This window comes from Nuphar pumila, chromosome 5 (assembly GCF_984573655.1).
Source record: "Nuphar pumila chromosome 5, dmNupPumi1.hap1.1, whole genome shotgun sequence".
Classification (NCBI taxonomy): Eukaryota; Viridiplantae; Streptophyta; class Magnoliopsida; order Nymphaeales; family Nymphaeaceae; genus Nuphar; species Nuphar pumila.
Window position 1 is genome coordinate 118,255,398 of NC_143253.1, and position 17,565 is coordinate 118,272,962.

General features: G+C 35.6%; 1 protein-coding gene across 2 annotated transcripts in view; it reads right to left on the reverse strand.

Moving 5' to 3' along the window:
• Positions 1 to 9,611, reverse strand: part of LOC149838334 (structural maintenance of chromosomes protein 1-like) — a 37,253-nt gene extending 27,642 nt beyond the window's left edge. For both annotated transcript variants that reach the window (XM_090006524.1, XM_090006523.1), the window contains exons 1-4: positions 8,739 to 9,611; positions 6,088 to 6,324; positions 4,654 to 4,887; positions 653 to 888 (exon numbers count right to left, since the gene is read on the reverse strand). In XM_090006524.1, the coding sequence (XP_089862650.1) occupies positions 653 to 888; positions 4,654 to 4,887; positions 6,088 to 6,324; positions 8,739 to 9,176 (1,145 nt within the window). In that variant the 5' untranslated portion in view covers positions 9,177 to 9,611. The remainder of the gene's footprint in view (positions 1 to 652; positions 889 to 4,653; positions 4,888 to 6,087; positions 6,325 to 8,738) is intronic.
• Positions 9,612 to 17,565: the final 7,954 nt, after the last annotated feature.

The following is a 17,565-nucleotide window of genomic DNA, read 5'->3' on the forward strand; positions in this document are numbered from 1 at the left end:
TCATCAATTTAATACCAAGTCCAACCCGATTAAAAACTCGAATCTATAATATTTTACCAAACCCGAGTAAATGGATTCAGGTTGGTCGGATATCCAACCCAAACCCGAACCATTGACATCCCTAGTGTGAATTGAGTCTACCCCAACCCAACACATGTCCCATACCCATGTCGACTCATATTGACGTGGCTACTCTACCTTTCCTTATGTACCCATGTTACATAGCTCTCATACTAGATAGTGCATGATAGAGCCTTGATAGAACTTCTCGCTATTATACTTGTAGGTTCTCAAAAGCATTAGATGCCTTTAAGCAGGTGAATGCATCGAGATGGACTCAGCATCCATAAGAATCCACAGCAGGCAATTTATGCACCAATAAGAGGAGGTAAAAAATAAATTAGAAAAGGGAGAATAATGCCATCCCACTACGGCAATTCCTCTATAATTTGGTGACAAAGTTACTAGATCCAAACTCCATAATCCAAATTCCAAAATGGCTAGTAATTTAGCACCTTAAAAATCAAAATTAAAGAACACAGCATAGCATGAAAGTAAAATACTCATGTGATGATCCTATAGCTCAAATTCAAATATAAAATCATATCAGAGTAACAAATTTCAGTAAAGCAAATAATCACCAAATACTTACATCCTATGGTACTCCTTAATCTGAGCATCAGCCAGTAGAAGTTTTTCCCCTCCTTGACCTTCCAAATTTAAGTTATTTATGGCTGTAATTACATCATTCAATTCTTTTTGAAGTCTTTCTACTTCCTTAGCATGCATTTTCTTTTCTCCTTTCTTCTTCTCTAGTTCTTTCTTGCTGCTTTTAATTTTTGAATTAATGCGAGAGATCCCCTCCTTCAGTTTCAAAAGCTCTGGTTTCTGCAACACCAGTTCATGATCACCATGATGAACCAATGCAAATGAACAAAAAGTATTTAAATTGATCTTAGCGCCCAGGTTTAAGGAAACGTGTTTACATGTCAAATTTTCTAATAACTATATCCATATGAAATGTTTTCAACCATAGCCAAACACATAACCAAAGCTTTTAAAACAATCACATACACCTACAGAACAAAACAGAAAACATCCACTGTTACAAACACGAGTTTCAAATCGGGCACAGGAAGTTTGTGTGGCATGTGTGTTTGCAAGAATGTGGAATAGTCCAGTACTGCAGTTAGAGTTGGTACAACATAAGTGATTTCCAAAAGAAGGGAGAAATGTAATTTCTGGTCGATATGCCAAAAAATAGAGACAATTTTCAATTTTTCATTAAGAAATCAAATTGCTTCTAATTGTTACCTTAAGACAAAATAAAACAAATTTTGAAATGTGAAATACAAGGTAAATTCAGAATCACCTGAAATAAGATCAGCCAAGGTTATTAAAAAACTAAAAATAAAAAAACCTCAGCAAGGAATAAACACAAACATGCATACCATGCTGTGCACTCAGATTCAGGAGAACTATTAACATTACTGGTCATCGACATATCAATAATGATTCAAAACCATTACTTGGATCGGCCCTTCAAGGATTGGCCAAAAGCTTCACTTCTTATAACTGTTTGTGACATCCCTTCACAGTTCACACACGTTTAATCTCTTAGCAATTTTTTTTTGCTTTTTCCAAAAAAGAAGATAATGAAGCAAAGCTATGAGACAGGAAGGACACCTTCCATAGAAGATTTCTAAATCACTGCATACTAGTGGATATCCACAATATATTAGGCTATTAGGAAACATTTCATTTTAAAGAGAATTATTCTAAAACAATTAGGTGACAGTTGGATATACCCACTTATCCAGATAAACAAGATAATGTGGGATATTCCATTACGGACCAAGATGCATTTTACCCGCTTATCTTGTTTATCAGGATAAGTAGGCGTGTCCAAACCAAGGTTACCGGAAGCACCTGCAAAGGTGGGGAAGCGTGCTTCCCCAAAACACATTTTGGAAGCACAAAATACAATGTTTCTGAAACGTCAGGGGAAGCATTATTTTAAAAGAGAACTGTGTCCCCTAAATAGAAGTTTGTTTCCTATTAAAAGGACATTTTAGCCCTTAATCAGCATGTTTTTTACTCAAAAAAAAACATAATAACGAAATACCCTTTTTAAAGGGTATAATAGACTTTTGCGCATTATAAAAGAGAAAGTTGATGCTCTCTCTCTCTCTCTCTCTCTCTCTCTCTCTCTCTCTCTCTCTCTCTCTCTCTCTCTCTCTCTCTCTCTCGGGTTTTCGATTGCTAGAAAGGGGGTCAACACTCCCTCTCTCTTTCCCTAAAAAGCGGCCAAACGGTTAGCCCCTTTTCTAGCATCGCCTCCCTCTCTCTAGCCGAAGATCCCCCTTTGTCTCTTTTTAGTGTTTGTTTTTGGATGGATTTTGTTTGAGAAGTGTTATTTGGGTATTGAATGCATCTTGATCACTATATATTTTTCTTTTTTTCCCTGTTTTTGGATCTTGTTTCTTGTGATGATCATGGTATGAGTAAATATCGTGACTGATCTTATTTATATGAACTAAATATAATGACTTGCTGCAATATGAATTATATATTTTTTATGTATTATTTATTAAATGATTGCAACAGGATGCATTTGTTAGATGGTTGTCTTGCATACATGATTCGGTTTTGAGATTAATAGATCAACTTTAATGTTATCTAGTCATGTTTTATTGTCAATGATAATATAAATATTATATTTTGATAAATTAGAAAAATATACATTTTCACTTCCCTTTCGATTCCTACTCGCTTCCCTTTCGCTTCTCACTTAAATCCTAGGTCGCTTCCCTCTTTGTTTTCCCTTCAAATCCTTGTTCGCTTCCAAGATCACTTTTGGTTCGCTTCCTCTCTCACTTCCGAGACGATTCTTGGTTTGCTTCTAAGTCATACCATGCTTCCCAGTTTCTAAAAATTTAGAAGTGTCTCGCTTCCCGCTCCCGCTTCCCGAATCGCTTCCTCGACTGGCAACTCTGGTCCAAACACCCTGTTAGGATAGCCCTTCAGTCTAATATGCCCAATAAGCCTTCAGTTGAATGGCTATGAAAATATTTATCATCAGGGCAGCAGTTGACACACTACATGTCACCTCAAACACACTAGCTAATAAGCATATTGACTTCTTTAACCTCTATCTTGTACTCAATAGGAGATCAAAGGAAACAGTCGAGTGGTGAAGTTGTTCATCATCATGCTTGGTCTTGGGTCCAAATCCCATCGAGTTATCTCCAGACTGACAACAAAAAGATTAAGGGAGAGAGAGGGAGTGCAACAGACTAGACTGGCAGGGAAATTTTAAATAATATATAGAAGTTCAGTTTCAAATATTGAAGCAGTAATAAAACAAGAACCTTGTTATAGTTAGGAACTATGTCACATGGGTGCGGGTGCGGGTGCGGGTGCGACACGGGTGCGGCGCAATTTCAAAAATTTTGGACACGGGGACTCGGCTATATATATATTAAAAAAAATAAAAAAAATAAAAAAAAATATATGTATATATATATATAAGACTCGGTCAAAGTTGTGCCCATTAGGGGACAGGTGATGAGTTGTGAAGGCATTCTGTACACTTTCTTCATACAGGAATAATTCACTTTTGGGCACTTTCTTCATACACTGTAATAATTCACTTTCTTCATACAGGAAAAAACCACAAAAACTTGAGTTGTGCCCATTCTGTACTTAAAACTTGAAAGTGTACAGGTTTTTTAGTTGTGATGGGTTTTTTTCCTTACAGCTGTAGCCCAGAAAATTTTAAAAAAAAATTCAAAAAAAAAAATTTTCCAAAAAATGGACCAAAATGACCCTGTGTGCGTTGACCACACCCAGGGTCGGGTTGACCGAGTCCGAGCCGCACCCGTGTCGGTGCGTGTCGACGCGGGTGCGGCGACCTTGGAGCCGAGTCCGTGTGACATAGGTTAGGAAGAGGTTATAAGCACCAAAAGATTCAAGAAAGAGCATTAAATATGTACAGATATACACAGTAATTTCTCCTATGAATCGTATATAGAGTATAGAAACACACACTATAAAGGTTGAATATAGTTAGACATAGATAGAACCTGTGAAAAGGAAAACATTTAAGAAAAGTGGCAACAAAAGAAAATATTACAAATATTACCATCTAAGAAATCCACCGGACCCATATCATCAAACAATACATCAAATGGACAACTATTCTTGTCTCCATCTGCACATGGTTAATCTAACATTAGGAACTCCAGTCCCACTAGTTTAATGGATTTTGTTACTGGAAGGCCACAATCTTGATAACAGGAATGCATTTAGGAACCCCCCCCCCCCCCAAATTCCATTCCAACTCAACGGCAAAAACTTACTATACTTGACAAGTACCCTAATGATAAGTATATCCCCTGGGAACCCATATAGCTAATATATCGGCCACTTTCCAATGTTCATCCTGGAGAGAATTTGAAGGATGCCTACTTAGAGTCCCTTTAACAAGTTATGGCGTTAGCTATATCAAAAATGCATCTAGTACGTCAGACTGATATTCATAACATTAATCTAGAGTAATTGCACAGACAAACACACACTGATGCTGTAGGTTTAGAGAAATAATGGCATTCTAAGCATCAGATGATCATGTTCAAGGGAAAATTTACTAACCTTTTTATCAAGTTCGCCTTTTTTCTTTGCAATTCTCTTTTCAACTAGTGCCATCTCTTTCAGGTATCCAGAATTTTCTTTGTTCTTCTCACTAATGTCAAGTTCACATTCCTCCTGTACTTTCAACTTTTCTTCAAGGGCTCTATTTTCTTTTTCAAGTTCCTTGTTTGTCTTCTCAATATCTTTATCAATATTGAATACTTGCCATAAAAAGTGTTCCCTTTTCAGAGATTTCTGCATCACAAAATAAGATTAGAAACATTATTAATGAATGACAAATCCAGTGTCAATTAAATATGCGAAGTGTTACATGCAGAAATCTATTAATGAATTCCTCTAGCTAAGCAAAATCTGTATAACAAGAATGTATGACATATAATATCAGCATTCAGAGACATTTACCATGTCCTTGGTTAGTAAAACCTAATGAAAGCAATTAGAGATACGAGTATCAACAAAATAGGAAGGTCCATGTCTTTCTTTTCTGTTTAATTTTCTTTGGATAAATAAAACAAAGATTTGTTAAAGGTAAGGAAATATAAGGCCAGCAACAAGACGAAACACATATTCCAAATTTAACTATTTAGGATAATGTGGATGGCAAATAACTATGTAATAACTTAGTGAACTGGCAATGTACATATGTAGGCAAACCATGCATCTTGGATCCATGGAACTGAAAGCCTATTCAATGAAACAAGATTTTTGTTTGTGAATTAAATGAAATAACATATTTCATATAAATTTAGCAAAATGATATATGATTGCCTCATGTGAGGAACGAGCTCCTCTGTGAGTCGGGACAGAAAAAAGTTGTAGAATCCATGGCATAACCTTTCAACTCCATAAACAGGTACATGGTAAGCTGTTCATTTTTCCCAGAAAATGTATGTCTGACATACATTCCAAGGGTTGGCTTCTATAAAATCAAACACGTAGATCACATCTGGAGGGCCAGATGTGGAAAAAAATAAAATAAAATGGAGTTTTCCACTATGGGATTCCTTACCCATAAGGGCAGCATATATATATATATATATGATTAAGAATATCTTTGGTCATTGTCCTTTGTCCGAGATTTTGAATCACATTTTGGGAACATATGCCTCTCTGTGGAGAGAAGGAAGGGAGGGAGAGGAATTTTATTTGTTTTTAAAATTTTAAGTTAGTTATATGATTATATTCACACTTCATACTTATACTACTTCAGTTCTGGAGTGATTGCAAAAAAAAAATTACAGGAATGACAACATTTGCAACAATCACTACCCAGAAAGCAAATGACACAAACTCCTCCAGTTCATTGCACCACATTACTTTAAAAAGTACAAATAATTCAAAAGACCAAATATAAACACTTTTAAAAAGTATCTGGTTAAAAATAACAAGAAAAAACCAATTACAAACTATGAAAGAAATGTTAATCACGCATACCAACTCATCCTGTAAACGAAGATGCTTCTCAGCTTCTTCTTTTTGTTCTTTCTTCTGCTTCCGCTCCAGCACAATGGTCCTTTTGTTCTGATAAGCTGATGCCGATTTCTCTTCGGCCATAGCCTTCTTTTCTTCAAGTTCATCATATTCTCGCTTGCATTCATCAGCCCCAGATATTTGTTCAATTAGTGCAATAAGTTCTTTGGGATTTTTCGAAGCGATTGATTCAACATCTCCCTGGAGCAAGCAAAATTAATAACTAACAATATCTGGGAAAACATATCTTGGATAATGAAATGAAAGTTGATGTCATAGAAAGTAGACTTCGTAGAAAAAGCAACAGGCCTGGAAAATTAAACCCCAAATTTGTGAGCATGTTCACTACAGCTCTCTTTGTTTTGCCATTGATGAATAAATGGTTCTTTCCTTCATACCATATATATGACGGTCATGTGACAGACCATAATCTATAAGCAACCCATAGCATGCAAAACATAGGCATAAATCATTACACGACAGAGGGTTTAGATTATAGTATGCAGTCACTATGCACTTCCAAACATCATGGACAGCTAGCACTGAAATCACGCCCTAGTTTAGCCAAAGGATGAGAAAATGAAAAACATTCCGAATGTATTCCCATTCTACTAAATCACAGGCTAACCTCTTGAAAAAATTGCATGTCTCGGTCTCTGAAAGCTTAATTTTCCACTTGTGATTCATTGTGTATTCTACCAAATCCCAAATTAAACCCCATAAAAATTTGCACATGTGCTGGTCTGTCTCTGTAAATTCATTTTTCCAATATTATTTGCTTTAAGGTGCATGACTGAATCCAATCACTTTGTCCCTAGAAAATGGATTAACAAATGCAATTGCTAAATTATATTACATAAAGGCTAAGATTAGGGGAGGGAAAGAAACAAGCCATGTATCTAACCACCAAGAAAATCTCTAGTGGTATTCCATTAGATGAATCATTGGGGAAATTACACCAGTAAGCATGCTATGAGCCGTAACTAAATCTCATGAATCTTACACCAGGATAGTCATAAATTTATAATATCATTCTGAAATTTTAATAACAGAAACTGACGTAACCCAATATGGTAGAAAGGATTCTATTATAAATAAGCTTTCTGCCAGTCCAGCACGTGTAGTAGGCCAAAATTGTTTTCATTGCATCCACAAGGACAATGGAAATAGCATAAAGCCTAATAAAGAAACAGATAGAATACCTGAAAAGTACCACAACCACATTCAGTTTCCCATTTTATCTGTTACGGAAAACCCTTTGTCTTATGCACTTCATTTGCCTTATCCTGCTATTTTATACATTGAGTAAGAATATTCAAGCAGTCTAAGGCAATCAATACATATTTTCACACAGGCATTTCTATATCTCCTCCATGGGATTCAGTAATCATTTGATCCTAAGCAGCAAATGATTGCGGCATAGAAATTTTTCTTCTACAGATCGTGAACTTCCCTCAAAGGAAAGTGGGTTGGATCTTGTGGTGCCTGTTATCTGGTTATTTCCGCCTTGGTGGCATGTTGGGCACAAACTGGGCTTCAGATTAAGAAGGATTATGGCAGTCATAAGATGATAAATACAAAAGATTGAATTGAAGAATTACAAGAGTTCGGGAGAACATATCAAGGAAATATTATGCAGTCTACATTTGATTTTCACTCTCTTTATAACTGTCAAGCAGTTTTTCTTTCCAGGCCACCACATTTTGACAAGTTTTTTCAGAATGCTCATTTAATTATCGGTTTGCCAGCACAGAAATGAGCTAAAATGGCATTTACCATGGTTTTCTTGGAAGTTTTTCAAAAAAAAAAAATTTAGGGAAGCAGATCAGGTCATGCTGAACATGAGTGTTTTTGCTCATGCCGACATCGTGGCCATCTGTTTGCATTTTGGATGAATGTCACGTGGTTTTGTTGACTTTTGAGTTTTTTAAAATGCAAATCTGATGGCCACGATGTCGGCATGAGCAAAAACGCTCATGTTCAGCATGACCTGATCTGCTTCCGTTTTTTGTCATGCCTTCATTGAAAAAAAAAATCAAGAAAATTAATTAAGCACTCAAAATTGTAATGAAATATGCTTCCAACAAGTGAAAAACATATTCACAATATCATAGTTTTATAGAATTTTTCAAATGGCCCAAAATGATATTTTATTCGTGATGTTTTTAAATGTAACAATGCACTTGCTACTATGCTTGCTATGCTGGACCTTGAATCTTAAGCCAGATCCCAAAGTAAACAGTGAAAAGTGGACTAATCAATTTAAGCAATGTATTCAGCAAAGCATCAGACCAACTCTCAAGGTGGATTTTGCTATGTCACTTATCAATACATAGAGAAAATACAAACGACTTCATCACCCAACAATTTATCTTGGGCACAAACTAGCTTTTAAAAATCGATAATCAGCATTGTTTCCTTCTCAATCTTCAGTCCACGGCAGTGCAAATACCGTTTACATAGCAAGTTTACCACATATGCTCATCAATTCATACAGAAATACAAATAATTTGCCACCCAATAACCCATTCACCAAATTTGATGATGAATAGGCAACGATAGCGGAAATGGAGATGATAATAAAGGAAGGTGACGATATACAAAGGAGGAAATACCTGGAAAACCAGGAAATTCCGAGCCTTGACGAGTATCCCGATCGATTTCAGCTTATCATTATACTCCCCCCAGTTCACTTGTTCCCCGTTGATCCTGTAACTGCTCCCGCTTGCGCCAGATATCGTCCGCGTGAACTCCACCTGCTCGCCAGCACCCGTCACGTAGACCAACTGCACGTACGCCCTCCTCCCCGGCCTGTCCTTCTCCTGGTCGTCAGCCGCATAGATAAGATCCCGGAGCTGCGCACCCCGCAGGTTCGACGAGCGCACCCCAAGCACAAAGCTGATGGCGTCCATGAGGTTCGACTTCCCGGAACCGTTCGGGCCGATGACCGCCGTGAAGTCGTAGAAGGGGCCGATCGTCTGGTGCCCCTTGTAAGATTTGAAGTTCTCCAGCTCCAGCCGATGTATCTTCCCGCCGGGATCCATCGCCTGCATCTTCGATAATTCTGGAGGAGAAGTAACCCCGTAACCTCAACCTTACATAACTGCCACGAAAGGAATGAGAAGCGCGAAGTTGAAACCCTAACCCTGGTTAGGGTTTCAAAGACGAAGCTTCCCCAAAGCCAAAGACAGACCCGAAAGTTGAATACCTAACCCTACCCAGGGCTTCGACGGCAAAAAAATCCGCGAAGCTGAGCAAATAAAAAAGTCCAAACCCTAACCCTAGCTGGTGTTTCGATTTATTGGAAGTGAAGGAGAAAAGGAGAGAGTTAATGGATGAAGAAGAACGCAAGGTTGAGGATTTTGGGGGGGAAGAGCAATCCGATGGGGAGGGGGAATGGAAACGCCGGGAATCCTTTTCCGGCGAAAGAAGGACAAACGATATTAAAGGAAAAGAGAGGGAACTTTTTTTTAAAACGGGATTTTTTTCAGACGACTACTAGAAGCTTTGGTGCTAAATAATGCGTGCCGCCATAAGCCGGGCAGGAATGCCAATGGATCGGATTTTATCCGATATCTGATCAAATCCGACTACCAATTATAATAGGATGCATATGTGGTTTTGATTTTTTTGCTATGGAATCTGACAGATGTATGAATCTGATTACATGTAAATAAATGGATTTTAATACAAAGCTCTTCATCATCCTAACCTGAATCTGTTTAGCCAACATTTGATTAGTCGAATCTGGTATTTGTTATTCGTCACATCCAACCCAAATATGAAAGGTTCACATCCTATTAGACTTGTAAATGGTTTAGGTTCGGATCGGATATAGCCAATACCATTTTCTTTTTCTTTTTATGACCAGGATAGCCAATGCCATATTCACTAATTGCTAAATGGATTCTAATGGTGAAAAGCTCATACCAAAACTGATTTTTTATGTGTATCTACTAAATTCAAATATTTATAGGATTCGGCAGCAAAAAAATCAAAATCATATCATCAGGTATGGTTTTGGCTTACCAGAGGGAATCAAATTTAGTCGGATATCAAATAAAACCCACTTCATTAACATACCTACATCCTATGCTGCTCCAACCTTCAACTAGGGTTGGAAGTTGGAACAACTAACTGGTTTGGTTAAATTTTCACTAACTCACAAAAATAACTAAAAGATTATTTTAGTTTTTTATGACGTGGAAGCGAGAAAAAATCCGAGTGGGCCCCATGGCCGCCCTGCTGACGTGGCTCACCTCTTAAAGCTATAGACACACTTGGTGTGCTAGTGGAGTTGGATAGGACACCTTCATCTTATCACCCTCACAACCACCCCACTGGTTTCTGTAAATATTTATGACTCACAAATGTTGTAAATATTGGTTTTGTATCGTATTGGTCAGAAATAGTTATGAAACCAAGCTAATTCGGTTTATTTTAAATATTTAAAAATTATACCAAAACAATTTTAACATCATTTTAATATTTTTGTGGTGTGTGCTATCTGATGATTGAAATTTGGCCTAGTCAATTCAATCTAATTCAAAACCAGAATCAGCCATTTCCTTTAATCATTTTGAAAATTGATTTAGGGCTGATACTAATTCTGACAACATTAGATCCACATTCTATGTCGTAATGATATATGTGTCAAGACACAATGACTCGTTAATTTTATTAACAAACACATTTTTGCGCTCAAAATACCTTTAGCGACCGTTGCAACCGCCGTTAAATGCCTTGCAGGGTTTTTTTCACAAAAGCCCTCACTAAAGATGTTTTGAGCGCAAAAACATCTGTGCCGCTGATCGCATATGCAATCAGTAGCCCAAACAAGTCTGAGCATTGTTCGACACTTTTACTGTTCAACGATGCTCCAATATATATATATATATATATATATGTGTGTGTGTGTGTGTGTGTGAAAACTGAACTTATTAAGCCCCATTTCTTGTTGTACCCCGTTTTGCCCCCACAGATTTTAAGTGTTTTATGATAGATCTGAACCCTTACTAGGACTGGATGATCTAAGAGTCCACACCTATAAAAACGAGCATATAGAACACATATGTATAGTCAAATTTAAGAAAAACATGGAAAAAAAACATTCAAAAGCCCAGTAAGTCAGTAAAAAGTAGCAGGCAGCTACCACCTAATATATATATATATATATATATATATATATATATATATATATATATATATATATATATATATATATATATATACTGCCTACCATGACAAATGAGTGTTTTTGAGTTGATTTTTGCAAATCTGACCTTGCAGATGTGTTAGACATGGTTGATTTGCAAGGAAATGACACATGAATCAATGTTTTTAGGTAGAAAAATATAAATTTTCAGTTTTATATATTTATGAAAATCTTGAACCGTCAATTTGTAAACCTTATAAAAACCTACTTGCATGTTGGGATCGAATAATCCAAGATTCTATTTCTATTAAATCAAATGTGTAGAACTGATGCAAGAGCGTAGCAGAAGACCTAGGTCCATAAAAATCTATAAAATTTAGTTTGGGGGTTTTATTTGATTTTTTCTAAAATTAGATCTTTTGTGTAATGGATCTATCATCAAAGAAATTAACGCTTAATGTATGTAGAAAAACATTACATATAGCAGCCCTTTTTAGAAAGCGATAGAGGCAAATTTATGACAAACATTGTAAAATCTGTCAAAAATCATAACAACAAGTTTTTTGACTCATTTTTCTTTTTTCTGAACTCCTATACATGATAACAATCAGTCTCAAGAGGCCCTAGTCCAGCACGCTTACAGAAAAATCAGAAGGGCTCATAGACTATACTCCTCTTGGAAAACACTATATGTAGTTTTCAATGAGTTGCAGGATTTTTTATCGAATTTCATGAATTTTTAAAATTTGTCTGCAGTGTCTCAGGCCCTTGTTTTTCTCTCAAGTGTTCGTCTATGCAAAAATAAACCCTAAACAAAATGACAACTCCAAAGTTAGAGTTTTGGATAGGTTTCACAAGGTATTTACAAACATAGGTGGGTTCAGTCCGTATTGCAGGGCAGTAGTCATGCCTCCCATTGTCACAGACATAACTCTTTCATACGATGTCAGTTTTGAGCCATGTAATACCATTTTGTATATCTCTCAGCTATGTATTATGTCATCATATATTTATTTGTGTACAATACTTGAAAATTTTGAGAGAATCGAACATTTTTCAAAAAATGGTCAGCATAAGAAAACATTGAAAACAAGTCTCTAGTTTTCAAAAATAAGTTTAATGCATGCCTTCACTTCAATAAAACACTGAATTGATGTCAAGCATGATATGGTAATTAAAAATACATTATATTACTCATAAATCAATATAAAACCTAAAAAGACTTATCAATCTATTTTAGATCATAATTCAAATCATTTAAACATTCAATCAATGACATTATATACAAATGAATGACAAACAAATAATTCTATGTAAAATTTCATTTATATAAATATTCAAATGACATTATATACAAATCAATAAGTAAGTCAATGAGTTACAATGTTGATCTTCGAATATATATGAAAAAAATAAAAACAATAAAATAAATTTCTACTGTTGAGGATGTTGTGATTACTACAATCGTAGTTCTACCTTATTTATGCTCTCCTGAAGGCAAACTTGAGTACATATCATATCCTTTTGTGTATGTACCATATTCTTCAGCATGCAAATTTCTTCAAGTACAATAGTCAACTCTTCTTCCAATCCACTTACGCTTTTTCTATACTTCTCCCCAACTTTTTTCTTCTCCTGAAATACCCTCCTTGCCATTAAAGAACATGCAACATGTTAGGTGGCTACAAAATCATCGTTGGTGGTATATTTCATGGATGGAAAGTCACTGTCTTCGCCACCCTCGCGTCAGTCTTAATGTTCAAAGAGTAATGTCGTAAAGTAATCCTTTGTCCAATCCTTCTTAGCATGCGTTAAAAATTTGTTAACTATGTGAGGACTACTGGTTGGTTGCTAAATAAACCCAAACTATAAAATGACTTGGGTGGCCATTTGAAGGTCAACTTTATTCATGTTGTGTATTCAAATGTCCTTCCTGACGATGTCCTTTGCCCCCACAACCACATCAGCATTCTCCTCCTCCTTTAACGTGCCTTCATAAGGGCACCAATTTACCTACATTTCCTTTATGGTTGGGCTTACATACATGTATTTTTAACAAAATATTAACAACAATACTTATGTTTGCCCTAGTCAGTCTGCAAAGCAATGGAGAGTAGTCGACACGTGACATAAGAGGACCTATCAATCTTCGATCACGATCTTCTTTATTGCATGACCGACTCCACATTGTGGCACATAAAAATTCATGAATAACATTATGCATTTGGGGTCGTTCAACGAATATGTGCTTTGATATCCAAAGTTGTATAACAATGATTAACAAAGATTAATACACATTATGTTTCAAAACATAATATATAAGCATAAGAATAAGTAAAAACATTCTAAGTACAATGAAGGAATAAATACCTAAAACAACACCAACATCCCAACAAGGTTTTTTCTTTCACTCTTCGTGTTACTCATACTTGCATACAAATGTGCAAGTGTGGTTGCTCCCCATGCATATTGATTGACGTGATTCAGGTCTTTTAAAAGTTTGATGTACGATGCATGGAACAACTTTCCATCAGTGTCGATAAATAAACACGAGCCAAAGAAGTATAGCAAAAATGCTCTTACCATCTTGTATGCCCTACTATCATCAATTTTTTCAACACACCGTAGTTTCACCTTCATCCTCCTCACTTTATTGGGGTCATACTTGCTTATAAGCAAAAAAAATTTGATCTTATCAGCTTCGAACACATCATCATCTGCTTGTAAATAAATATCACAGAACTACTTAAAATTTCTTCAGCGTTGCCCACTAATTGGCTCCTCAGGGCACTTTAGTCCAGTTATTCGTGTCACGTCCTCCAACGTGATGGTCATCTCAAAATGTTCAAACTGGAATGTGTTGGTTGCTGGATTCCAAAATTGCATCACCTCTAAGAGGTTGTGACTGATGTTTCATGGTGTGATCTCCAATAATTTATGAAAATGCATTTGATCCAACAAATGTTTTGCTTCCTTCGTCAATGTTAAAAGCCATTTGTGTACTCGGTTCCAATAGAACTGGTGCATGCAAGATGTTGTCTCTTCCAAATCAATTGACTGAGAATTCTGTAATCCAAATTAATTTACTAAAATCAGTCAATTTCATTGAATTCATGTATATTAGTAATAACAATATATATATATATCAATTTAATCAATAAAATTAGTTAATAATTTTTATATTTTGCATACATACATGACAAACTAATCAATTGCATTTGTGTATAGTAGCAATAGCAATAGCAATAGCAATAACAATATATATATATATCAGTTGAATCAATGAAATAAGTTATTTGCAATGAATTTTTATATTTTGCACACATACATGACAAACTAGTCAATTGGATTCATGTATAGTAGCAATATATATCTCAATTTAATCAATGAAATTAGTCAATTATAATGAATTTTTACCTATCCACAAGCACTAGACCTTCTTTCTTACCACGACCTCTTCGTCAGAGCATGCACTTTCTTCTGTACATAAAGAGCAGCATCAGACTTCTGAGCAGTATTCACATCTGACCTAGCTACATGACCCTCACTTACATTTACTTCCTCAGAAGGGTCCACATTAACCTCAACCCCTTGGTTATGTACTTTCTCTACCCTCTCACCACTGCCATTACGAGTGACCACATCTCCAGCTTCATTTATCTGGGCATTGAGGTTGGCAACAATGATGAAATGCCTCAATGCTCCTCCTTAGATGCTTCTGGGATAAGAGACAAGATTTTGCCTACAAACTGCTTAACTTTTTATGCATATTTTGCCTTAGATACGAGCCACGTTGAAATTTATAGCTCACTGCTTGAACATTGCTATATGTAATTATCGATGGTGTATTTTTTATGGAAAATATCGAAAACCCATATTTTTGGCAACGGATGTGGCTCCCTCTCTACCCACTTATGCACACTAAGCCGTGCTTTCAAATTACCAAGATGACCCAGTTAATACTTTTTCGTTGGATTTTGTTGTTATGCTTAAGAAATTTCAAATGATGTGAGTGTGGTCCTCTTCGACACAGTCTTCTTTTTATTGGCCACGTTGTATCAATAAACAAGTTCAATTTTTCCTATGACAAAAATATAAGAAATATTGAACAAGCATTGCAAAAAACAAAAGTGAACACTATTTCATTAATTTAACCATTAAACAAAATGAAAACAATGTGTCATTCAATCGTTAAACAAAACATAACAATGTTTGATTCAGCCATTAAACACAAGGGCACAATGTGCTTACTAGAAAACACGTCATCGATGGTTCAACTATAATGAAATGCCTTCAATGAATAGTTGCCAGAAATATTTGACGAAAATAGTTGTAGGAAGGAAAATAGGTTGGGAACAAAGGACAAAAAAAAAACTAGATTGTGCAAAAATAATGAGGTTGGGGACCATAACGGGTTTATATATGATTCAAGAAAATAGTGCGCAATAAATAAGCAATATCGCATATGTGTCATTAATTTGTAAATAGTTAAGTATGATATTTGCGATATAAGGTGATTTACAAATTACGTTATGTGAGAACATGTAGTATATGCGAATAAATAAGATATTTGTGAACTTAGTGGGGTTTCACAAAATAGAACAATGTTTTAAATTTATGCAATATCATATCATATATGCGAATAAGTAAGATATTTACAAATTTGGTGGTAAGTGGCAGTTTTACACATAAATTTATGCGATTTTAGGAAGTATATACAAAAAAGTATAATATTTGTGAATTTAGCGTTTCACCCATATATTTTTTGCAATTTCATGAAATATATGCGAAAGAATATGATATTTGTGATTTTTGTGGTTTCAGTTCCACCAAGATTTCACAAATAAATTTATGTCAGTTCGTGAGGTATAAATTCACATAAAAAACCCACGATTCTGGATTTAAGTGAGTGTTGGACATATTTGATGGTCGGTACAATTTTATTACAAAAATGCCTAAATTCTCAGTTGTGAAAGGTAAAAATGTGCTAACAATGTTGAATATTTGCGTTTTTGAACATAAAGAGAATATAAAAAATTATAGGGTTTATAAGGAACCATGTCAAATTACCCCCACAGTATGATCATTTTTTCATTTTTTTCTGATTTTTCATTGTTCTTGCTTTTGTAAGGTAATTTTGGTAGGAGTAGCATAATGTAACATCTTTTTGCAAATCAAAGATTCAATTTGCATCAAGAACACATCTGTATAATCATATTTGAGGAAAACATGAAAAAACCTTTAAAAGCATGGTAGGCTGACAATAGGCTATACAAATGGTAGGGAACCCACAAGCTTTTAAAGGGGATTTACCATGCTTTCATTAAATATGATTGTTCACGTACATGATTTTATAAGAATAGACTCTTGGATGGTCCTATTCTGACATACAAGTAGGTTTTTATAAGGTTTAAAAATCAATAATATACGACTTTCATAAATACTCAAGGCTGTTTTTATTGAAAAAACATTATCCAAGTGTCACTTCCTAGCAAATCAATGTCATAAAACACATATGCAAGGTTAGATTTGCAAAAAACAAGAAAACATCTATTCATGCATGGTAGGCCAGAAAAGTATTAGGCAACTACCACAAATCAGGTCATGTTTGTATGATTTAAATTTTAGGGTATGTTTGGTTCAATATCATGAGATTCGAGTTCTCATGCGATTTAGAAAGTAAATCTCATTTGCACAGCACCCCAAAAGCAACCAAACTTAAAAACTGAGTTGTGCACAACACCCTAAAAGCAAGCATTTGTAAATGAAACTTCATGAGATTCATGTTCTCAATTGTGTGTGAACTCTAATCTCATGAGACTTCATGGGATTGTAGTTCTTATGAAATTTAAAAAGCGAATCTCATTTGCACAACACCCCACAAACAACCAAATGTACCCTTAGACAAGATTTGAGGATCTTTTTTTTTGGAGAGAGAGAGAGATGTAAGTATAACTTATAAGACCTCAAGATTAAAACATTCAAACTCAAAATTTTCAATCCCTATCAATTTAGCATAGCTTGCTCATTCATCTATTCTCAACCCCTCTTCACCCATCCATTACTGCAAAACCTCTAGGAAACCCTCTTCTGTCACTGGGAAAGTCTCCTCATCCCTTCGGCCTTGTGACAAAAGAGTACACTCCGAGTATGAAACTCATACATCCTTCAACTGGAAGGCATTAAGCCAATCACTTAGCCGAATGTACGAAGCCCTTGAGGGTGTGGAATCGTGCCAAGTTTTTATTTGAAACCGAATAACACCTTTCACCTTTCTAAACACTGGT